The sequence below is a fragment of the Pleurodeles waltl genome, chromosome 4_1 (assembly GCF_031143425.1).
Source record: "Pleurodeles waltl isolate 20211129_DDA chromosome 4_1, aPleWal1.hap1.20221129, whole genome shotgun sequence".
NCBI lineage: Eukaryota > Metazoa > Chordata > Amphibia > Caudata > Salamandridae > Pleurodeles > Pleurodeles waltl.
In genome coordinates, this window is record NC_090442.1 from 241881672 (window position 1) to 241907088 (window position 25417).

Below are 25417 nucleotides of genomic sequence, written 5' to 3' on the forward strand. Positions count from 1 at the left end.
TTACAGTTCAGTAGCTCCTTCTCCACACATGAAAAAGAAGCTTTGATCATTGCAATCGTACTCTTCTGAATTCAGCCCCTCAAAATTTGCAACAAATATTCCGTAATAATCAGTTACTGTTGACAAGACAGGTTCCTGCACCTGGCTTATTTAAATGTCCCCCAAAAACGCTTCCACACCCTACACAAATCTGACTAAGGAATTATATAGGAAGACATTACACTGAATGGAAAAAAATCCAGTGTTTGATACCAAATTAGTGTAAAACATTCACTTCAGATAAATAGTAGCATGTTATTAGGTTGACCAAAGCTGCTCAATATTCTAAATAAATGCATTGGACCAAAGACCGTACATCATAGGCGATTAAAACATTAATTCCACCATGTGACATTAGATTTTGTTCAGTACCTTGTGCTAGCCAAGCTTAATTGTAGGATTTCTTTATAGGTGCCCCCACCACCCAAGCCGTTGCCTTGGAACTCTTGGGAACGTAATTTAAAATGCATCACAACATTACCTGCCTCAGTGCAGTTTAAAGTTTCCTGTCTCACCTATAAACCCCTGAAGAGCACGCGAACAGTGGGATTAGAGCATTTCACAGTAGAGCCGTTATGCACTTGGAGGTACAAGATTTCAAAAAGCAAAGATTTTGCAATGTGTGTTTTCTGGGAATGTTGTCAGTGTTCGAAGCAGCTCTCAGAGTTAGCTGTCAGTAGTTACAACATTTGTATCTGAAATACCCAGAGTATGATTCTTTCAGCCAAATGCACAGTGGGCCATCTAACCTGCACTGAAGCCTTAAGATGTCTCAAATGAGCTATTCGCCTCGACTTTGAGCGCACGTAAGAAATGCCTCACTAATGTGCCCTCTTTACCATACGCTAGCATTAAAAGCTTACTTTCTAGGCAGCATTTTTAACAGTAAACTTATGTAAGTTCAACAAGTGTTGCTGCTTGGACACTTAAATATTCTAATTGATCTGGCTACCATAATTCATCTTAACTGTTCGGGACTACAGATGATTGCTTTTTCCAACTAAAGAGTTAAACCCTGGACTTGATATTCGTAAAATATTTCAGTGATCATTTTCACTGCAGATTTGGTTGAGCCAACACGGAATTCTATTTGACATTAATCTCCCACACCTCTAGGTATGGAAAATACTGCAGAGTTACCGTATTCTTTTGTGTGGCAGTATCCAGTTACATACCTAATTTCTGACTCTGGTTTAAAACCTCACTAATGGGTACTGCAGAATCTTCTTAACACTGACCCCCATAAATAAATGTGGGGGAGCAAATTTTAATGTGAGCTTTGTTCGCAGTAGATTTTAAAAGCTTGAAACAAAGAAGTGGGCAATCTAAAGCTAAAGAAGTTAAAAAGGTAAAGGATCACAACTGGAAAGAGGACTGTAAATGTGAACACTTGACAGTAAGAACCGGTGAGTGGGAATTTTGGCAATCTAAGATTAGTACTCTTCAAACCCCTCTCCCCACCAACATAACTTTGAAAAGAACTGTTGAAAGGACACACTACTATGGAAGTCACATGGTGCTAGTGCTGTCAGTGCACTTAGTGATCTCAGCAGGTAGAGAATTCCTTTAAATGGTCCCAGCAGAGAGGGAAAGTAACTTTCCCATGTAGAGGACTTGAATTTCGGAACCCTCAGGAGAGCTTTCTCTTTGCTGCGTAAGTCCCAGCTTGGTAGCTAGTGGTTGTTCATATCTGAAAAATAGACTTGGGCTTGTTGTGTTAGGAATTCAAAAGTAATAACTTCTAAGTTATGATCCCTGATTCACAGGTAGTCAAATGCATTTTATCGACAACTCCTACACATTTGTTTTTGCTTTGAAGTTTTGCTGTCAAAGACTTGGGTAAGCTCCAGTGGACTGCATTGCAGTAGTTCAGTCACAAATTAATTTCTGTACCCACTACAATGCCTTATTTTTCTGTAAGAGGAAAGGGAATATAGGTTTTGAAACGTGGAGCTGGAAGATCCAGGTCTTAGCTTCTGCGTTACCTTTACAACTAAGTGATGCCTCCGCATGACATGCCCAAAGAGAACAATGTTTGGGATGTGGCCCTGAGCGATTGACAGTGGCTCAGATTAATTCAAGCAATCCATCCATAAACTTGTTGTTTTTGCATTTTCCGCATGTCATGCAGCACCCAGGCCCATATGTACTGATGCATTCCCCATGAACACAAAATGTTGGAAAAAAACAATGATACGTCAGGTCCCGTATTTTTACCTTTGTCTGCTAGATGCATGTATAAACGAAGGATTTTAGGTTGTTTCAAAGCAAGCAGAGAGGGCCTACTTTGGTGCCAAAAAGAAATTTAAGAACGGCAAGGATTCAATAATCAATAGTACCTGTTTGCTACTAAGAAGCGACCTTACTGCCACATTAAATGTATTGCACAACTGATGCAAAGGGCCAGTACTCTCCTTTTCAGATTAAAATGTGTCAATGTGCAGCTAATTATTACATGACGATAGCTGCCCATACTGGTGGAGACTTCTACTTGCAGATTCCTCACCTGTGCAGCAACTTCAGCATTGATTCATACATTCACTGAGCATTACTGCTTGGACTGAGAAGTACGAAGGAATGACCATTTGGCTTGCTTAGAACTCCAGGAGTTTGTGGTGATGATTCGTCAGTCTTACCATATGTGATGCATTTTACCATGGTATCTGTCCAAAAGGAGAGTAATTTGAAGGTAGCAATATCTATTTGATGAACAAATTGCAATATTCAATAAGTCTTTCGCATTGCAGGATCTTCATTGATAGTCATAAATGTTTGAATATTCTCCATTGCATTATGTGGACCCCGGAACACCTTTTCTTGCAGGGTTATCTTCCATGGAAACAGCAGTAAATAATGTTTTTGTCCATTAATGCAACAATGGAAACACATATTGTAAGTCTTTCAGAGGCATAATTTTTTTCGGAATGTGCATACAAACTTATTGTCTAGGTTAAATATGTCTGCATTGCAGCTTTAACAATATGTACATAAGGATGAAAATGCAGCCAAATAGGCTTACGTCGCAGTAGAGAAGGAGCCTGTTTCTTTAAGAATCTGGAATGCACCCTTTTCCCACTAGCATTAAATGATCAATTGCCTCCCAGAGCCATTTTTGTCCTGCTCATGAGAGAAGGATCTCAGAATACCCCAGGATTTCAATCCTCCAAAATCGTATTTTTTTTCGGTCTGAAAAATACTTGTTATTGTTCCACTGAACATCTGTATCATCTACCTTGTAGTGCACCATTGTAGAGATCATTCTGACAAGATGGTTTAGTCCTAATGCCCTCCCTCTTCTCTGTATCCCTCATGTGAGAGGAGTTAGGCAGTCAGTGATGCTAACAATTTTGTGTATTCTGCCTCCCCTCACCGCACTCTGCCATTGGTTTGAAAATGTCACATTCCTTGACAAAGACAACTTAAAAAGACGAAGAGGGCCTCAAGTGGTGAGGCATGCTTTAAGAGATGAAAGCAGAAAACTAATGTGAAACCAATGGGTGATCCAGGAATGCTATAGATTTCTGAAAAGTAAGCAACGCTCCGAACTCAGCAAGGGGTTATTTGTAGATCTATCAAGGTTTTCAGAAAGAAACTAACTGTTGAAATAAATAATTGTTTAAAATGAATAGGAAAAACAGCCATTTGGGACAATGTTTTAATCTGTAAGATTTTGTCACGATGGCTGATTTACAATAGCAATTTACCATTACGTTTGCTAGAACCTTTTGGTTGTGTGGGATATATAGGGTTTGTAGGCTGTCCAAGAACCCGAGTTACCCAGAGTCACCAACTGAGTTGCACTGTACAATGGTTTTTCATTCTGTACAGAGTATAGACCAATTCTTACAACTGTGCAAAGTGAAAAATAGGTATCAAGGTAGCCTATGTATTTCTGAAATGGGCACAAGATAGAGTTTTCGGTGCAGTAGTTATTTGTACACCGCTAAATTTGTGGGTACCCTTACAAGCATATGAGGGTGTTTTTCAAAAAGTCTTCTTTCTTACACATTGGCTTCCATTTGGAAAGCACAAATACAGTGAAATTCAGTTGGTAATAACAGATATCCTACTATGCTATGATCCCACATGTCTTCTAAGAAAAAAAAAAAGATAAAAAGTACCTTAGTTGTGTGGGTAGGTCTAGTGCATGCGACAGAAAACTGTCAAAAGCACAATATGGTTATAGGGTTTTTTCCATCAAAACTGACTCCTTTTTTGCAAATTGAGTAGCTGTGAACTTTGGGCCTTAACCCAGTGGGCACCTGGGGAAACCTAGCAAAAGCCATAGGTATGGGATGCTTTAGTTTGTGTGGAAGGAGAAAGACTGTTGAGGTTTTAGGGGTAAGGGTGGGGGCTTGCTGTTAGGCTGGGTTAGACCCACCCCATTATTGTATTAATATTGTGTATTGCTGTCATACAGTGGGCTTTTTGTCCCCCCTCGGGGTCAGATCGGGGTTAATTACCCCCATCTGGCCCCTAGGCACCCCCAGTGGCAGATCGAGGATAATTACCCCCATCTACTCCCCAGGGTGGCAGAAAGACTGTTGCCCCTTTCGAAATAAATACCCCCAGTCTGACCCCAAGGGGATGGGGCAAGGGCAGAAACACTGTTGACCCATTGAGTTGGGATGGGAGCATGGTCATGCCAATGTTGGGCAGCCCCCAACCCTATTTTATTTTTTAAAATATTTTCCTGCCATCTAGTGGGCTTTCTGCCACCCTCACTCCCAGGGAGGGGGTCAGATCGGGGTTAATTACTCCATCTGTTACCCAGGTGGGCAATAGAGGGGAGTTGGGCAGAAAAACGGTCTCACCACTTGTTTGAGGTGGGTGCATAGCCTTGACCATTCTAGGCAGCCCCCACCCTTATATTTAAAAAAAAACCTAGCTTCTAGTGGGCTTTCTAATGGTGGGCACCCCTCCTCCATGACATATTTTTTATTGTTAAAAAAAAAAAAGCCCTGGCGTCTGGTGGGCATTCTACCCTCTCCCTCTGTGGTGGGCAGATCAGTGGTAATTGCCCCCCATCTACCACCTGGGTGGGCAGAAAGACTTAAATCTAAAAACAAGGGGAAGCACAAGCACTTGTCCTAAGGGGCTCCTTCCCCTATCCCTGGTGTTTTAGTGGCTGGATCGTTGGTTGGGTATCGCTCTCCTGTGGCAATCCCCAATTGGGGATCCACTGGGCAGAGGTACGATTGGAAAGGGGAGATTCTCCCCTTTCCAAACGATACCTCTCCTGTTAGAATCAGTTCATGGAGGGCTGAGATATGCCCCCTAGCACTGATTCAGTGAAAGCCATTGTCTCGTTTTACTTTTACTGCAATGACGTCAGTGCCCTGTGTGCCCATCGTCCTTGCAGTAAAAAAAAAAAAAAAGTCACGGTGCAGCTGCTCGGGAAGCTCTTCCAGAGCAGCCTGATGTGCAAATCTCCAGAGGAGCCTTTAAGTACTTCCCCAGTGTCAGCCAGTGTTCGACCCCCGCACTGGGTAGGTAGTGCTGCATCAAATGGTTCAAGACCTGTCCTCTTTCTTGCCAAAAATAGTGGCTTATTTCCACCTCAACCAAACCATTACTCGTCCTAACATATTTTCCTTACCTTTCTCACCCAGCAGATAGGACACTAAACTTAGATGTTAAGATAGTGCTGTGATTTCCTTGGACAAAACTAAGAGCTTTATAGAAACAAAAGTTATTTGTTTAATCATGGACACATCACAAGCTTATTCTTCTGAAGAAGTTTATTTAATCCTACTCCGTAAGTGCTGTTCAACTAGCTCTGAAAATCTGTGGAATCTGCAAAATTTTAAGAATGTTCCAATTTTCTCCTGTAGCCTGGCTTCTGACCCCGAAAGCTCTCTGTATATTGCTGATGCTTGTCTGTTTGCAGGCATCAGTAGGCCAATATGTGTAAAAAACAGAACCACTGAATTGTGCCTGTCAGTCGGTTCCATGTCATTAACCCAAATGGCAGCCAGCAGTTGCTAACTCGGTGATGCCTCTAGTTCTGAGCCAGCCTTGTGTGCATTCCTTTGTTCTGTAATGTCTACATCTAGAACCACAATACTTATTCCTGTCTCAAACTCCTAGCAGTGCTTCCTACTTTGCAACGCCTGTCCTCATCTGCAATACTTAGTTGCTTCTAGGTGCTAATAAGCCATGTTTTGTTGCAGCGTTTTTGGTAGTGGTTTGCAGCTATTGTGCTCTATTGTGCATGTATGCAGTCAGGTAGTTAAACGTTCGATTTCAGCTAAATTGTTGGTGTTGAAGCTGCAGCTCCAATCCTCGTGAAATAAATAACTGAAAAAAATATATTTTTTTCAGTTTACAAAGATCCCTGAACTGTCACTTCGTCTTGATCTTCCTCAGTTGATTTGTGTCTGTTGGCTCTGCATTAGTTGTTGCTAATGAATAAAAACATTCCCACTTGCAACCTAAAGGTTAACAAAAATGTAATGTGGAAGCGTACTATCTTAAAGGGACGCTTGTTTTTAATAAACTGGATTTATTAAATGCAGCCATCATTGCCTGTTGTTTAAGGGGACCTTATTTGCTAGTGGAGTGCTTTTATCTTGGTGTCTTGAAGTACAGTAAGAAAGGCAATTTTTTATTATCGGTTTATCAGGAGCAAACTGAACTTTAGAATATTAGGTCCTGAGGCTGCAATTTAGCTGTGCTTGGAAGAATTATTTAATCGGTGCATTGAGCACTGTGCTTTTCAGATATGGAACTGTGCCTCTGGCGAATGAAGATTTGGTTGTGGCCATACGACTGCATGCAAACCTTCATATTTCTATTTCTCTTGTGTTTGAATCACTAAAATCCTTTTTGAATAATCCAAGTCCGACGTTCTTTTGCCGTAATGCATTATATAATTGTATTTTTTATTAGTTTGTGAGTTGAAGAATAATTTACAGAAAGGAACTACTCACCTAGGCGGTCTCACAGAAAATGTTTGTATCCCAAGTGTGTGTGTAACTCATAAACCGGTTTCATATGAAAAATGTTTGTACCTGCTCGTAGATGCTGCCATTTGAGAAAGCTGAATACTCTCCGTTCGCGCTCCATAAATACATATTTTTGCTCGTGATTTTTTTTTCAAAACCAGATGTTACCGTTTAGTCAAAACAAGTCTTTTTTTTATTTTTTTAACCAGAGGTTTTCAAACTGTGAGTGAGGCCCCTTAAGTTTGTGTTAATTGATTTTAGGGAAGTGTGGTAGGCTTCGTGCTGAAGGAAACTGATTTTGGTGAAAGAAAATATCTTGTGAGAGTCACTCTGTCGGGCAATTTGTAACTCTTGTTATTGGTGTCCTGGAAGGAAGTAGGTGTCGAAGGGGAACATCCAAATAAACGTGTCTCTACTCTACCTCCCTCTTTCTTTTTTGACAAGTGATTTCACTGTGACAATTTTAGGATGACATGTCTGCCAAAGCATGTTAAGAATCATGCACATTTAATGCCTGATGGACACGCTTCTCGGTTCATATAATCACACCTGTAACAACCCACCACCAATCCCCACCCGCTGACACAATAACACATCTTTTACCCAGAGGGAGAAAACCGCATTTTGCAGTTCTGGTCTATTGCAGTCTTCATATTGAGAGGGATTGTGATTGCAGTAATGTCCGGTATGGGCTAGGTGCCCTTCCATAGACACCTCCAAGTCTGCAAATCCCATTGGATTTGGCCACCTGATCACATCCGTGATTCCTCTTGCCCTATATTCGCTTTCCCTTCAGGTTCCATAAGCTTGTTCAGCAGGACTCTTCCTCCCCCCCCCCTTCCCCCCCCCCCCCCCCCCCCGAAAACAGATGTAAATTATCATCCACCTCACTCAATCTGTGTATTGTCAACCGGCTCTTGCCTTGCACCATACCTAGAGAGGCAAATCTTTCTCTAATTTTCTTATTTTGGGCGCAGTATTATCCCCAGAATGTAAAGATAGACTGTGCTTTCGGTGGCAGTGTTAGTTGTGCTGGTCCAGATCATCACCACCTCCCTCCAGAATTCCCACACAGGGGTACATGCCAGGTCCTGCCTAAGAATGTGGCTCTAGGGGCACCTCATCTGGCACATGCCGATGACCTTGGCGGGTATATTGTGTGTATCCGCTCCTGTGCGAAATACGTGGATGGGTAAAATGAAAGTGGACCAGCTTAAAATGAGCAATGCTCACTATATCCCGCACCAAATCGCACATTCATTCCCAGTCCCTGTCTCTCAGTGATCCCTCCAGGACCTCCTTCCAGCATCCTTTGACTGTCGATGGGAATTTTGACCTATCTTTTTTAAGGTCCTTATAAAGGCGTGATATCAGATGTCTTTTGTAGGTAATACCCAATATAGCTTCTAGAGTGGTGCTTGACTGCACCTATCCTTGAAGCACAGCCACACCTCCCTGGTCGTTCTGGCCAGCTTACCAGATTGAAGAAATTGGCCACCTCCTTTTACCACATGTCTCTCTAGTCTCCATGAAAGTGATGAAGGTTTCCCCCAGGTACAGGTCACCCAGCTTGATGCACCCCTCTTTCTCCCACCTCTGCTGTGACATGCTCTGGTTTATTTAACAAAGGGTTGCAACAATTTTAAGGGCAAATCCCCAGAGTGCAGGTCCCGCTTCAAGGCCTGCTTAAAAGCGATCTCCCTTGCATTAGTCACTCTCCTTACTCTGTACAGAGTCCCCCTGTGTTGTGCCACCACATTCATTAGACACACTGGCAGTGATGTGTGTTCCCTCAGTAGTCTTGTCTCCCAGGTTTCTGCATATCCACACCATGTTGTAGCATGCTGGATTTGGGTGGGTAAATAATAGAGCTCCATGTCAGGTCAGCCGAAACAACCTTCCTCTCTATCCCTTTTTAGTACTGCGATCTGCACTCTGCTCCTTTTTACCTGTCCATAAAAGGGAGGCCAGTAATCCATTTCGGTAAGGTAGCTCCGTGATCAGGCCTAGAGAAATCTGCAATGTACAAAGTATTGTGGAAGAAACGTCATGATCACCACCACAACCCTTTCTACCACAGATAATGATAGGGTATTCCAGAAATTGACTGAGTTGTGCAGTCATTCCACAACCCTTCCTATGGTGCATTCATGTTGCTTTTGTTCTGTGTGCACGACTGTAATCCACATGTACCAAAAGCTATCTGCCTTCCATCTCAGTTCAAGGGCAAATTGCTCTTCTAGTGCACGATGAGCCATCGAGGCCAGAGGGAACACTAGGGATTTCTGTGTTGATCTGTAGGCCAGACCTGCTCCTGAACCGCTATATTTCAGTTAGTAAGTGAGGAGCTGCTGTCTCGGGGGCCCGTGGGTACACTAGGTAGTCACCTGCATACATTGACACCATGTGATTTGTTGTCCCCAGCTGGATTCCTCAGGGCCCCAACATGTCCCGCAGGTGAGCCACCAGCGTCTCGCTTACTAGCATAAATAACAATGGACACCTCTACCATTTGCCCCTTTCCACAGCCCAGCTGCTAAAGATTACACCCCTAGATTGCACTCTGGACGTCAGGTGTGTACAGCAGGCCCACCCAGGTCTGGAACCGTGGGCCAATGCCCATCTTTTCCAGCACTGCCTTCATAAGTGCCCAGTCCAAGCATTTAAAGCAACTAACACTCCTTCTGTAGCCAAGGCAACCAACAGTCCCTCTATATCCTTACTTGTAGTTTCATGCAGTACATGACACAGCCGACTCCTATATATGTGGGTGCCGCACTCCTGGATAAACCAGCACTGGTCCTCATGCACCAATGACTCCACCACTTGGCCCAGCCTATTGGTGAGGGTCTTGGCAAGAATTTTGGTCCCTTCATTTGGTGTCTACACTTATCATGGAAAGGGGTCTATAAGGCCCCAGGGCCTCCCGGTCTCGATCTGATTTGAGGATCATTATGAATATGGATTCGCTCATAGAAGTAGGCAATCTTCTGATTTGCCTGGCCTTGTTGTAGACCTTTAGCAGCCGCTCAACTACTCTACCACTGCGGCAGTGATGGCAGTGTCCGCCCTCTAAAAGTCTGCCAGGTACGCCTCCACTCTTTTTTCAGAATATTTGATCTGATAGTTCCCAAGCACTCCCCTCTTAAAACCACCTTCAGGGCCTCCTGTTCGTCCCTCTGTGCCCTGTTGGTTCCCAGTTATTTTCTATACAAGTGTCTGTAACCTACCCTATGCCTAAATGCAGGGTCACTGAGTGCTTCTTGAGCCAGTCGCCATGTGGGAATCCTAGCTTAGCATACTTCTCTTTTACATGAGAGGACGTGTGACGAGTGATTTCAGAGGAGTCTGACAAAGTATTGTGCCTCCCGGATATGTGTTAATCCAACATATAAATATACAGAGGGGATAAATATGTATTTATAAATATATCCTAAGTGAAAAAATCAATTGATCAATGGGAACAATTACTGTCTTTACCATTGAAATTATTTATTAGTTTTTTTATCTCTATTTGTCTTACTCTCATAAATGAAATAAAATGTTGACATTACAACACTATACATATGACTAGGTTTCAAATAATATGTACAAACAGTGCACAAATAGATATATAACACTTGAAATACAGTGGTCTAAAACAATGTTTTAAAAAAATGAATTGTTTGCACTGAAGTCTTTCAATATGTAAGCTACTAAACCTTTTCCCGGCAAGCAGTATTGTAATATGAGGTAATGATATTTAGTATCGTCTTTCTGAGGTTCTTTGTTCCTGATACTTATATTTGATACAGTCCCATTTTCATTGTCTCATTATTCCATAATTTCAAGAAATTTCCTCAAAAGTGTAGACGGCGCGTTTCGGCCTTTCAACTTCTGGCCTCCTCAGGACATCAAAAGCAGTGCCTTCATAACCGTTTTATAATATGTTACTACTGATCAAAATCATGTAACAATCATTACCGCCAGGACTACAAAAAGCCCTGTTCACCATTACATCTACATCTTAACCATATATCCAACCACAAAAGACATATATAATCATACAAACAGAATCACCCAAAGAACCATGACATGCCCATCATCATGCCCGTTTAATTTACATTTTACTTCAATAATGTGCTCTTAGTAGATACCCAACTTTAATAAGAACATGCGTATTTGACCCATAGCAAACAATTCCAAGTATTTATCAGCACACCTCATTTTTTTATACCAAACTGTTCTTATACTCTTCCTTATTCTATTGTTATAATTTAACCAATATAAAATACATGAGCTGACCTTATCCTTTAAGTGTGGAGTTCATTTTCGTAGGACTTTTACTGAAGGCAATCGCTGTTCCTTCAAAGTATTTTTCCGTTTCACTAGAAACATCAGTAAAATGTTTAACATTATTTTCACACATCTCAATTCATACTATACTTGTACAATCAGTAACACCTGGTATTCTACTTACAGATTGCGCTCAATATTCCTTTTTAAAAAAAGAGACTGAGTCACCCGCGTGTGAATATCTTCCTTTTAGCCGTTTTTTTTTCACTCAACCATACGAGTCACTTGTATTTGGCTACACGCGTGTGTTTCAAACAACGCTATCCGAGCTAATTCTAGCCGGCAACGAAGAGAAAGCAAGGAAAGACAAAGCACTTCTTTTCATATGACAGCCACATTTGTATTACCGTGGCGGCTATCTTGGCATATCGTTTCGCAAGACTGTACGCTTCAGCGCTCAGATCTTGTCACTTTACCTCTGTCCCCTATGTAAAAACTAGTAAAAGCAAGTTAAAATACTATTGATGATAATTATAAAGAGACCTTTGTAAACCAGAAGAAACCCAAGTAAATTGAATTGAAACGAGGGCGACCTATAGCACTTCTCTATAATTAATCCTTAATCAGTGCCCACCTCTTGTTAAATTTAGTCATTTTACCTCTCTCTCAGGTATAAATAGTAACAATGACTAAAATAATGGGACCTATGTAAACCAGGAGGATCTAATTAAGGAAAACTGGAATAAAGGCATCCCCTACCATTTCTTAGTTGTTAATTCTTAATTAATACTCACATCTCATTGAGGTCATTCAAGCCTCTTCTACCCGTGCCATGTTCTTCAGTTAATCTTGCCTCCATTCTAGCTAGAGTGGAGGTACAATCATTTACTGTTTGCGTTTTATCAGCCAAAACTTGGTGATGGATTATTTTGAAAATAAGTGGATATATGATAGAGAGCCAAAAGGAAAAGCTACAGTGTCTAAAATTCTTCATCTTGTTCCTTTTAAAAAGGACAGATAGCTAAGGCACATGCATTCAAATTCATGAATAAGTTGAAAATTTAGCAGAAAAAATCCTTCACAAACCTTATTGTAATGCAAAACAAGGATGAAGGAGTGCAGGGCAGTGCGATCCATAGTCAGCCATTATAAATAAAGAAAAAGGAGACTGTGTCTTTAAGAACAGTTGGACCTCAAGTATCCCATCATGCCTAGAGAGACGCAGATACCTTAGTTCTTTTTTCCTGATCCTGCTGATGTCCCGCTCAACATCAACACCTAGACGTCGGAGAGAGAGATCAACGAAGAAGTATTTCTCGACAACGAGGAGGCAGAAATCTACAAAACGAAGAAGGATCTATTCCTCATGAGTTTCGCAGCATTTCAAAGATGTTTGTCCTTCGCTGGTGCTCCTCCCTTCCTCGCATTCTCCGCCTCCCACCACCTCTCCTCCGCCGACTGTGACGCCTCCACCTCAGGGTATGACAGTTTCTCTGGTTCTCCCGGGACCTGTACCACCACTGCCTTTGATGCCGTAAGTGCCTAGCACCGCTCCAGTTCCCAGACCACGCTCAGGATCGTGCCACCATTCCTGTCATAGCCATCATTCATCTGGCCATTCATCAATAAGGTCAAGACACTCCCATCACAGATCACGACAAAGATAAGATCGCGTTCCTACTAACGCTACCACAGAGACTTCATCATCCACCAGAGACTATTCACCCACACTATTGGACTTGTCTCAACCTTGTTCCTCACCGGTGGACTATATCAACACCTTTCAAGAAGTTCTAGTTCGAAGAGCAGCCAAACTAAACATTCCTATGGCTGTTTCAACTCCATCCACTTCGTTCATATTGGAGACACTCCATCAGCGCACAGCCTCCAGACCTTTGCTACCGCTAGTGCTGGGTTTTCTGGAACCCACCATGGAAGTCTTCCTTAGGCCGGCTATGGCTAAGTTTGTACGATCCAGGCTACTAAAAAAAGTATCATTCTCCAGAACAAGACCCTTGTTTCTATGTTCCGATCCTACACCTGATTCGGTTGTGATCCTGGCTGCCCTCAAATCTCACGCCACATCTCCGTCTGCTACCTCTCCTCCTGACAAAGAGGGTAGAAAGGTGGATTTGACAGGCTGCAAAGTCTATAGTTCAGTGGCAATATCCATGAAGGTCGGCAAGCACAGTGGCCCTCTTGGGCAGATACAATAGGGCCCTGTGGGACTCTCTACTCCATTTTGCAGCCCACCTCCTGAGGGATCAGAAGGAGGATTGGAGCTTGTCTAAGAAGGTGCCATGGTCTCTAACCAGATCATTAGTGCAGTGACGGACTTTTCTTTGCTCGCAGCACTTGCATACTGTCGTGGGGCAACCTTATAGAGTTATGCCTGGCTGCTTCTAACGTCGCTGAAATTGGACATTAGGCAACGCATTCAGAACTTGCCGTTTTCAGGATCCATTCTGTTCGGCTCTCATGCCAACAATGAAATGTCGAGGAAGAAGGCTGAGGTAAACAAATTGAAGGCGGTAGGCCTTGAAAAATCCAAAGAGCAAGGAAGATCCTTCCGACCTTTCCAGCGTCACTTTACTTCAGAGGGTTCAAACCCCTCAGTGGCTGCCTGGAAGATCTCCGCAGCAATTCCAAAGATCATACCAGCCTCAGCAGAAACAACAAAGAGGACGGTTGGCACACTAGCCCAATCAGGGTACTCAACAACCTACACCCTGAAAACTTTCTTCCCCCGCTTCCATTAACCACTGCAGTGGGGGAAAGTGTCAACAATTACCTGGCAGAGGCAGTGAATTACAACAGACGCTTGGGTCTTCAACATTGTGCAGAATGGGTATTGTTTCAGGTTTTCCACCCCACCAATGAGTATTCCGCCAAGGTCAACCACTTCTCATCTCAACCTTCTAAAGGCAGAAGTCACCATCCTGTTGAAAAAGAAAGCGGTAGATCATGTTCCCTACAACCAGCGGGGAAAAGGCATTTACTCTAGGTACTTCCTTGTCCCATAAAAGGACAAAAGAGTTCAGACCAAAATGCTTCCGAAAGGAAAATTTCAGGATGCTGGCTTTACACCTAATATATCCCCAGATTCACCAGGGGGACTGGCTTTGCTCACCTACACAATGCCTACTTTCATATCCCCATCACAAAAATGCATTAGAAGTTCCTGTGATTTGTTGTGGGACAACAACACTTCCAATACACGGTCCTACCATTTGGTCTCCAGCCAGCACACAGAACTTTCTCCAAGTGCATAGCTGAGGTGGCACCACTTATTCGGAGGCACAGAACCTTTGTCTACCCATATCTGAATGACTGGCTAATCAAGGCATCCACCTTCCAGCAGCCCAGCTGCACTTCAAATTGACATGCAATCTCCTTTATCGGCTAGGGCTTCATGTCATCTTTCATGACAAGTCCACGACAACACCAGTCCAGAAATTGCACTACTTAGGAGCTACCATAGATCTGCAGTAGGGACACTTATCTGTTCTCCAGAAGTGTAGTGCGCTCAAAACTATGCATCGCCCAACAGTGCCCACAATCTCCTCACTTCTAGGCTCCATGGCCTCCTGCATCTTTCTGACTCCCAATGCTCGCCTCCACATTCGGTCTCTCTAGGAGTGCCTGGAGGACCAATGGAATCAACTATTGGGAAACTGGAAAGACTGGATCATTCTATCCACCCACGCGATCAGATCCCTCAGTTGGTGGGGCTCTCCAACCAATCTCCTACAAGGGATGCCATTTCATCCACAGGCTCCATCGCAGACCATCGTGACGGATACCTCTTTCCTCGGATGGGAGCTCATATAGATCACCTACAAATACAAGGCCTCTGGTCTCCAAAGGGAGATTTCATGGCACACCAGTTTCCTAGAGCTCAGTGCTGTGCGCCTCGCTCTCAAGGCGTTTCTCCCGTTGTTCAACACCTACACCCTGCTTATCCAGACAGACAATACAACCACCATGTACTACCTGAACAAGCAGGGGGGAATCAAATCCAGAGTCTTGTCTCAAGAGTCCCAGGCGATATGGCACCAGCTCCTTGCCAGGATTTAGAAGATAGTAGCAGCTCACCTTCTAGGCGTTCAGAATGTCCAATTGGATGCCCTCAGCAGGGTTCTTGACAAGAACCACAACTGGGTACTGAACGAAGACTTAATTCAAGATATCTTCTGTTTGTGGGGCACACCTTCTATCTACCTCTTCTCCACAGCGGAAAACAGAAAAGGCTGTGGCTTTGCTGCATGGTTTTACCATCCTGAATTGTTGGAGAAAACCCTGTGGATAGACTGGTCCAACAAATTTCTGTATGCCTTTCTACCAATTCCCCTGATCCCAGTAGTCCTACTCAAACTCTCAACGACGTCAGCCAGAACGATCCTCATTGCACCAGAACAGCCGAGGCAGTGGTGGTTCCCTTACCTTCTTCACCAGTCATTCCGACCACATCTCAGGCTGCCATGCAGGCCAGACCTCCTAACAAAATTGGGGTGTATCATCCGTCCTCCAAATCTCTCCTCCTTGAGTTTTGGCAGCTAGCTCCTAAGCTAGTACAGTATAGGCACTTAAATAAATCTTCCACAGGATTGTCTGGGGATCATAAGAGGCAAAACGGGCATCCACCCAAGCTGCAAATGCCTTCAAATGGAAGAGATTCTGCATCTGGTGTTCCTCCAAAAAGATAGACCCTACATCTTGCCAGGAGGATGTCATTCTACCATATTTGTTATACCTGGCTAAATCTGGTCTGCAATTCTCTTCCATTAAAGCCCATCTGGCAGCTTTGACTGCATTCGGAAAAGGATCTTCCCAAATAAAGTTACAACTTTAAAAATTAACACATGATTTAATACGGTCAAGGGCATCCCAAGGGGAAAGTATACTGCCTATATTAATCTTGTGCCGCGAGAATTGCGTCATTCAAGAAATGTCCACATTAGTTCATAGTATTATACAGTAATCAACATTTACCCTCATGAGTATATGATCACAGTGAATGCTCTGTTTATTTGATAACTGTTTTCATTCAAGTACTGCCCCAGAATGCCTGTAATAATCATAACTCCATTTATGTAACTCAACCAAAATCATTGAATCATATATCAACTTGCTTGTAATTGCAGAGTTGAGCATGCTTTTAGTAATAGAAATTATTAAAACTGGACATACAATTCCTCTTCAATATTCAGCCCAATGAGGACCTTACTGTTCAAATTTAAAATGTGCTTAGGTTCCAACCTTCTCAGGCACTTATCTCTGTTGCCTCCTTTGATACTGTTCGATACTGAATCTATTACAAAATAACAGAGGTAGGCATCATTGCTTCATGACATTCATCAAAGTGGTGTTCCACCAGATAGCGCTGATCTTTGTTTCTGATGGTCCTTAGGTTTTGAAGAATCCTCTTATGTACCTGCAGAATAGTACTCCCCACATAGATTTTGGGGCAAGTGCATTGCAGTACATAAACCAAAAACTGAAAGGACCCATGGATATGGATAGAAAAAACTGGGTGTACTGCAAGTTGGGAGTGAGGTGCTTTGAAGGACCTTTTTTGCATTTCTGCAGACCTATTGCGTGCTAAATGAATGGGTGGCCTTGTCCTTTATATGATGAAGATAGTTGAATGTATCACTCCTGAAGTTACTTGGACAAATCTTTAGTTATTTCATTTTCTCCTGTGGCCATCTTTTTTTGGAAAGCTTTCTATTTTACCTCTTACTGCCATTGAGTAGTCTTTTTTTTTTTTTTTTTTTCTTTCTGATTTGTCATGAATGAGTAATTGATAATCCACAAGGGCATGTATGCCAGAGGCTTCCGGAAGTGAACAGTTTAAGTAAAGAACAGGCTGAGTATGCCAAACATATATTGCCGCATGCTGTGCTTCAGTTATTGTAACTTACTAGAAATTGAGGGCCTTCAGGTTTTGGTTCTATTGTTTAAGGAATGAATGAGCACCTACCAGCAAGAGGTAATAGCATCTGATGGAGAGGAATGTGGAAAGATACTAGAGATGAATAGCCAGTGCTTAATTTGTAAATTAATGAGTGTTGGAGACAAGAAGCCCACTGCCGGTGCAATAAAATGTCAGTTTGCTGAATACCAAAGCAATGTAGTCTTCAATTCACCTTCCGGCCTCTTCGTCCACCATCAGCCCCCCTTCCCTTTTATGTCACTCTTGCAGTTCCAGCTTTCCCCTTTGTGACTCACTTCCCTTCTTTCTTTTCCTCAGTCTTTCCGCTTTGTGTGTGTGTTTTTTTTTTTTTTTTTGCTCTTGCTATTGGTAAATATCTGATGTGGAAAAATAACTTCTTGGCCCCAAAAATAAGTGCGGGCGACAACCACTGGTTCAAATTAAACACTGCGATCAGCCCTCCATCATGAACGGTTGATGTAATCTAGTGGAAATTCATGGGCACACACTAAAGCGAGATTTGTCAAGTATCTGAGGGTGAACGATCAAGGAGTTTTGGGTTAAAAACTAAAGCACCTCCAACGTAGAGCTCAAGGTAGATGTAAGGAGGGATTCCTTGTAAGTGAAACTGCTCCATAAACCTGTGGCCTTTTTTCTTCTTTAAGTATACAACTGTATTCTCAGTTATTGAGCTGTAGATACACCAGGGGTGGCTCCTTCGCAATGGCGGAGGAGCGTCGTCCCACTGGTTAAGAGCCAGCAGCAGAAAAATAAAACAATACTTGAATATTGTTTTATTTCTCTGCTGCTGGCTCAGCCAGCAGAGAGGGGCGGGGCTGGGCCACGGGAGTTGGGAAGGGGGACGAGGAATTGAAGTGCACGTGTGTGTTTGGACGGCCTAAGACTGCACAGGCCCCAGGGTTGTGTTTGAGCTGTAGTGCGAGCCACTCAAACCAATCATGGCGCTGCTTTCATGCTAGCTTGAGCATGAAAGCAGCGCCAGGATTGCTGGGGAGCCTGTTCTGGTGTACCCGCGATGGCTGAGACACCAGAACAGGAAAGGAGGACGAGCGAGGTGGCAGGCGAGAACGTCGTCGTAGTCGAAAGGAAAGTCTTTTTTTCTTTTTACATTTATTTACACCCCCTTCCCTATTGTCCTGCCCTCCCCTTGATATTTGCATCAGCCGCTACTGAGATACCACAGCCTTGAACTGCTGCAGCTGTTTTAGATTGAAGTATTGTTAGTTGTAGAACATACACTCCATGCCCTACCTCCTTGTATCTTGGAAGTCTAGTCTGTCCAGTGTCAGACCGGCGGGTCTGGACAGCATACCTTTTTAATGAGGCTCCAAACGGTGCCTGTTCCTGGCAGCATCGTTCATAGTAGTTCGTGCCCCTTTCTACGATGATCGGCCTTCCCTAGTGCTTGCATGTGTTTGTGGTTGTCTAATGGAGCCCCATCTGTCTGGGCAGGATCTTCGCCCGGAACTAATGTTTTGCTTCATTGCTCTTAGTAATTTAGTTTAGGGCGCTCTGTGGAGCACTGGGATTTATACATTATTTAATTAGCATTGGAACAGAACTCATTTTGTCACGGTTAATATTTATTTTCAAGGGAACAGCTTGCCAAAAAGCAGTATTTATTTTGCATCCTAAACAACGTGGTGTCTGTTTGTGAAATGGTGGCTGCAGATGCCACCTCTCAGAGGAGCGTACACAAAACACCACATATTTTATAGCCTGCATTCTGAATTTATCAGAATTGTATTTCTTTCACTTGACAGATAACTTTTCCTTGGTTTCTGCAGTTTTTTTTTCTTTTTTCATTTTTGCAGCGCACTCCTACTTTCATCGTAATGGTTAATAATTATGAAAATGGTACGATTTCTTAAAAATGTTTGGTTGGCAGATCATTCATTTCTAGGTTCCATTTGCTGCCCAAAGAACAATGCTTGAAAGTTGGTACATCAACTTTAACTAAGTTTGATAAGTTTGTACACTTCAACTGTTACAGTTCTGAAGAAAGTACTCTGCAGCATAACATTGTATAAAATTAAGCAGAAATATAAGAAAAGAAAATAATTTCAACAACTTTTTCATGAACGTTTTTCACGTAGTAAACCTGACTTTGTACTGAAGTGAAATATATCACAATAAATGACTTTGCCCACAAAAATAATTGTAATTCTGAAGAAAATGCTCTGGAGAACAATATCAATGTATACATTTAAGCAGCAGTGCAAGTAAGAAAATATGCATGAGTGTTTTTTCGTAGCTGTTCCCTCTCCAGTAGAGTCCATAAATGGCACTGTCCCTGCTTGGACAGGGTCAGGGAACTTCCTCCTTTGTGCCGAAGTGAAAGGACGGGTATCGTGAAGTCCTTGCTCCTTTTCGATGTTGTATTTTATGCTTTTCTTTTTTTTAATTAAGCGTTGACTCGCCCTGTTGTGCACAGTTAATTTGCAAGATTATAGAAACACCTTTTCCTGCCTTTGTAGCACCAGTCATATATGGGAGGGAAACCCGAACCAATATAATTACATTTTTGCTCATAGTTTTTAACGTTTCTTTTGTCTTTTAACTTGAAACTCAAGCATACAACAGTCTCACAACATCTAAATACAGATTTGCCCATGTGAAAAGGCCAACTAATCAATAGTATTTGTAGGGGTGAACTACTAGCAAATAACATCTTCAGTAGCATAATATGCCTTGGTGTTTATGTTCTTATTAAATTTTGATCTTACCAAATGTGAGCTAAAATGAGCCCCACATACAAACGTCTGTCTTAGTTATAAGCTGTTTTAATACACGTAATTGTTCCTTTATCATAATGGCTGCAGACAGCTTTGGCTCTCAATGACAATTTGTGTTTTCCAGCTGTCTCCATAGTGTACTTCTTCCCCCCCGCCCCCACTCAGTATTGTTATCTGTCTTTGTTCCACCCCGCCATGATGCATTTGTTCTAGTGTACTCCTGCCTCCTTATTGCTTTCTTGCCTGTGTGCTTCTCTTTCGAGTTCTACATTGCTCTCTTTTCCTTGTGCTTCCCCTGCACTCCATGTGGCTTGTTTGCTTTTCTCCACTCGTGCTTTTGGTGTTGATTTGCCCAACCTGTGCCCTTAGTGGTGTTTCCCACCACCGCACCCTCTGTGTTGCTTCCCCCCCCCACCGCACCCTCTGTGTTGCTTTCCCTCACCCATGGCATCAATTTTGCGCCCCTCCCTACTTGTGCCCTTAGTGTTGCTTCTCCATCTCCCGCACATCCAGTATTACTTCACCCCACCCTGCAGTCTTTCCCTTGAGGTCATGTGCTGCTTCAACATCCCATCCTCCTTCGTTGCTTCCACTCCCTTGTGTTATTCTCCCCACTCTAACTTGGGGGTCGGGGTGGGGTTTGTAGGGTTCCCCTCATTTCTTTACCAATCCAACTTAGATCAGTAAATTCAAAGGAAAAAAAAAAGTTCCAGTGCCATTTTCTAGGTGCACACACCTTCAAAATCACTTGGACAGCTACGTGATAGGCTTTTTCCCCCTTTTTTTTTTTTTTAAACCATGCTGCACAGTATGAGAGTGCAGTCATTCCTAACCTGTGGTTCCGAGATACCTGACTGTCCGCGAAGCCAACTCAGTGGGTCGTATCTGCTCAGAAAATTAAATAATATTAGCAAATGAACAAACTTAATAAACTGTATAAATTAAAAAGCAAAATGCAAACTTCAAAATTTTAAATCATTCTGTAAATGTGAGGTAAATTGAAATTAGAACAAATACGTTAGTACTTTCAAATTGATTTGTGGGAGCAGCTCAAGTACATCAAGAAAAATATAGTATGGACAATGAGTGGCCCTACTTGGATTTAGAAAAGCTTTTTTTTTTTTAAACATTTTTTGTGACTTAAATAAAAAAACAAAAAAAGTCGAGCATTTATTTAGTGTTGTTTCTACCCTCCCCTGTTGCTTCCCCCCTCACCCAACTTGCAAAAAAAAAAATGTAGGGTTTTTCCCATATTTTTACCCATCCAGCGTGGGTCAGTAAATACAAAGAAAAAAGTGCCTGTGTCATTTTCTAGGTGCACACACCTTCAAAATGACTCGAACTGCCGTGTGTGATAGGCTTTTTTTTCCCTTCTTTAAATAGCAGGAGTGATAAAGTACAGCTGTGATTCTTAAGCTGTGGTCCGAGATACTCAACGGTCCACGAAGCCAACTCAGGGGGTCGCATCTGCTTAGAAAATTAAATAATATTAGTAACTGAATAAACTTAATAAACTGTATAAATTAAGAAGCAAAATGCAAACTTAAATGTAAATCGTTCTGTAAATGTGAGGTAATTTGAAATTTAAATAAGTTAGTACCCTCAAACTGATTTGTGGGAGCAGTGCAAGTGTGTCAGGCAAAGTATAGTATGGACAATGCGTGGCCCTACTTGAATTGCGAAAAGCTCCAACCTTCCCGTTAGAAATTAGTTAGTTTTTTTTTTGTTTACATTTTTTGTGAGTTAAAGAAAATATTTAATAATGTGAGTATTTCATTAGTGGATACTTGTTTCAGTATTTTTTGTGTATTGTTTTGGGGTTCAGATCATTGAAAATGCTTAAGCTGCGGACCGACTTCCCCTGAAGACCTAGTGAGGGCAACCGGATTCCATTAATGGTTAAGTGGGATTGTACTGAAATCAAAAGGTTAAGAACCCCTGGTGTATAGCATCCCTGCAAATCATTATATCAAACATAACTACCTAGCAAGGGTTTCCCAGCGCTACCGGATTTAAGACAAGAAAGAGACCTGCTACACCAAGCTCTTTGTTTTCAGCAGCTTTTGAAACAGTGCAAAAGAGTTGCACTGACAAAGTTTGCAAAGCAAGGCGTTCCATAGTTTAGTCCCCAAAACCATTGACAAAGCCAATATGTCCCAAAGACAAGACCTTTTGGCTTTGCCAGTGGTGTCTTTATTTCACACTTTTCGCATTATCCCTGTTGCTATCTGAGATTTTAGCCTATACTACTGATTTAAAAAAAAAAAAAATTTGTAGATGCTATTTATTGAATTTGTCTAAAGAAAAACAGTAGATACATAAAGAAAAAGCTATCACCAACAATTTCACATAGTGGTATGGTCAGCACAGGTCGTGTCAAACAATAATGCAGGAGCATTACATCAAAGTTGAACTTCTTTAGTACTATGAATTAATTCGGCCATCATCTGTATCAGTATATTCTACATCTTCGGTTGAAGAGTGTGCTTGAGTACCCCCAAAGGGTCTACAGATGCCAGGAGTTCTGCCCATATGCCCAAATCCCTCTCTGCCTGTTCATCATGTCTACATTGCTTCAGTCGATCATCCTCAGCCACATCCATCGCCCTTCTCTCTGGAAGAGGCAATCAAACAGCCATAAGGGTAGAACTACAGTTGTGATAGTGGGATGTTTGCAAAGTGAAGATAAAATAAGAGTACCCATGGAGACCAGTGTAAGCAGGAGATGTGGACATTCTCTCATTCTTTCATCAAGCCATGCATCCATAGTTCAGTGAACCCACTTGTTTATCTTGCATTCATTAACTTGCTTATGCATCCTTGCACTCATTCATGCATTGATGTATTGCCACATTCATTCCCATATCCACAAACAGCCCAATCCAGGAAGAAGCACTGACTCACTCAAAATAGACCAGCCTATCGGGTTTGACAATGTTAGTTATTGATGTCCTACTGAAAATAAAAAAATACATAATTAATGAACAAGGGGTAAACAATAATAAGCATGTTGCTGGTACTTTTAAACCAACTGTAGTTCGCTTCTGACAGACTTGCCTCTTTCTGTGTTTGTCAGAAATCTCTTCTTGTGAATCCTTCCCGTTGCAGTGTCTGAATTACCATTGCATAAAGTGAAGAGAATAGTTTACCTCTCCATTCCATTCAAAATGTGAATGTTTGGCTGCAGAAAACTAGCTTTTCTGCGTGCAGGCTTAGTTGACTCGTGACTAAGTATGGCCAAAGCAACAATAGGAAAAGATTCTGTGATTTGCCGTAGCCCAAGAGACCAAACTCTTTATAGCGCTAGATCCCATTGTTTTCATTTGATTCAAGTTACCCCGGCGCCCCAGTGGAAAAAAGCCTGTATGCTAAGAGTATCTGCATTTCTAGGTAGGTAACTATTTCTATCATGCCATCTCTTTAAACTTAAACTATTTGTACACATACAACATGAGCACCTTATCTGCAACTGTGTGATAGCCAATCTTCTAAAAAAGCAAGTGATGAATCCAACTCTGAATGATATAGAGTGAGTCAAATAGTCTAATTTTTTTCTCTGTACTCTTTTTCTTTGACTACAGACCCAGCCCTGTGGAAAAACTCAAGGCACCTTTCTAAAGGTTCAATTTTCCACTTGCCTTTTCTTCCTTCATGCTATGCAATTTCTGCATGTCTGTGAGCCTGTGCACCATACAGAAGCATTATTTTCCCTGCACATCTCTCCCTACCTTGGTTTCTTCAAATTACTTTGTCATCTACATTCTTTCTTGTAGCTTCTCTTGTTATATTTTGCTGCTTCACATTTAAGTAGAGCATCTCTTTCAGTCTTGCGATATTTAAATGTTTAATGGAACATTTCATCATTGTGTTGAATATTTATCAGTCACTAGTTCAGTAAGACCATTTGCACGTAGAAAATACCAAACCGTTATAGATCTAATCCATCTGAGAATACTTGCACAGCCAATTTCTAGCTATCTAAACGCAAGAGAAAATAGCCAAAGCAGGTAGATGGCTGTGGCTCAAAACTAGCAGTAGTCCTCATGCTGTATTCTCCTTAGCTAGAAGCTGGGCTCCCCACAGTGCCTCATCAGGTAGCCGGGGAGGCATGTTATTTTTTTCAGTTTGTAACAATTGATAGCAACTGAAAACAATGCGAGCCACAATTTTGTTACAACGTTTTACTGGTAACCAATCCTAGAGGCATTATTCCGTAATACTGAATTAAGACTATTTATTGGCCAAAATATTAAGGCCTAAATACTGAGGACCAAAATATTGTGAGGGTAAGTATATGTAGGTAAGCACTAATTTAACATACTTAACTTCTTAAAGATGTACCTTGATGATATGTAGTACCTACTGGTGATCTCGGACCTAGTTTCCGTAGGAAAATCGTTATATATTCCAACTCTGTCTTACCTATATGCACTTAACTGCAGAATGTTTTGGCCCAACCGTATTTCGGACCTTGATATTCTGTCGTACAGCTATTGTGAAAGTGCTCCCTGGATAGTTTGTGTATGCAGTAAGAGATGCACACATTTTAAACTAGTCTTTAACCTACAGCTTGGCCAGAAACTGCAATGTCTAAGTGTGTTTTTCATTTTTGTGCTATACTTTCACAGTTCTGCCAGACTTCTTTTATTCACTCTGCAGGTCTGTGCGCACTCCCTCCATTGCTCAGATTGTGTCATGTGTGACTCCTACCAAGTGCAGTACAGGATATACTGGAGTGTAGAGCCTCTCTGATGGTGTGCAGACAATGATCGAAGGTGATGGTTTTGTGGACCTGGATGAGGGCTGTGTAGAATGTGGCTGAGCTGGCATTTCTGACACCTTGTAGGCAGTTATTTCATTGACCAAGATTCACTTGAAACTTGCTCAGTACCATTGCTGTTGCTGGAACCCAAATTCTCATGAAGAGGAAGAATCAAATCCTTTTCTCAGAAAGTTGAAAGTCATGTATTACTTTATTATGGAGTTTTGCAGTGCACCATACAATGCCATTATCCACTTCAGAGTGCCTCGAATACACAATGGAGAAACAAGGAATGGCTGTCAGTATTTAGAATAGAGCTGGATGCAAGGGATGACCCCTGATTCGCCTATCCTCACTAAACACCTCCGTTTTCAATGTTCAGGCTAGCGTTGAGAGTTATTATTGTTCCATTGTCTGGAGTCTTTTACCCCAGTCATCTGACAACTTGCTTTTATGTTTGAATGGTCATCAAGAGATAAACTCAGACTAGGCTAATGGTTACGTTTTTGGTGTGAAGGAAATGGAGGACTAGATTTCGGAGGTAACCTGGTCCTTTTCCCCAGTAGGACTTGGGTAGGATGCAGTGAGTTTTTAATTTACTTGACCCAGTGGAAGCTGCTTGAGTGATTTTGGGGGATGGCTTAAAGTATTCAACTATGCTTAGGTTTGTGCACCTTCTGGCCATCATATTCCACACACTAAG

The 25417-nt window shown here is 42.1% G+C and overlaps 1 protein-coding gene across 6 annotated transcripts in view; it reads left to right on the top strand.

Annotated features, from left to right (window-relative positions):
• Positions 1–25417, top strand: part of DNM1L (dynamin 1 like) — a 473848-nt gene that overhangs the window by 77730 nt on the left and 370701 nt on the right. For 3 of the 6 annotated variants that reach the window (XM_069228228.1, XM_069228230.1, XM_069228233.1), the window contains exon 3: positions 23534–23572. The exons of the other annotated variants lie outside the window; for them this stretch is intronic. In XM_069228228.1, the coding sequence (XP_069084329.1) occupies positions 23534–23572 (39 nt within the window). The remainder of the gene's footprint in view (positions 1–23533; positions 23573–25417) is intronic. 6 annotated transcript variants of the gene reach the window in all.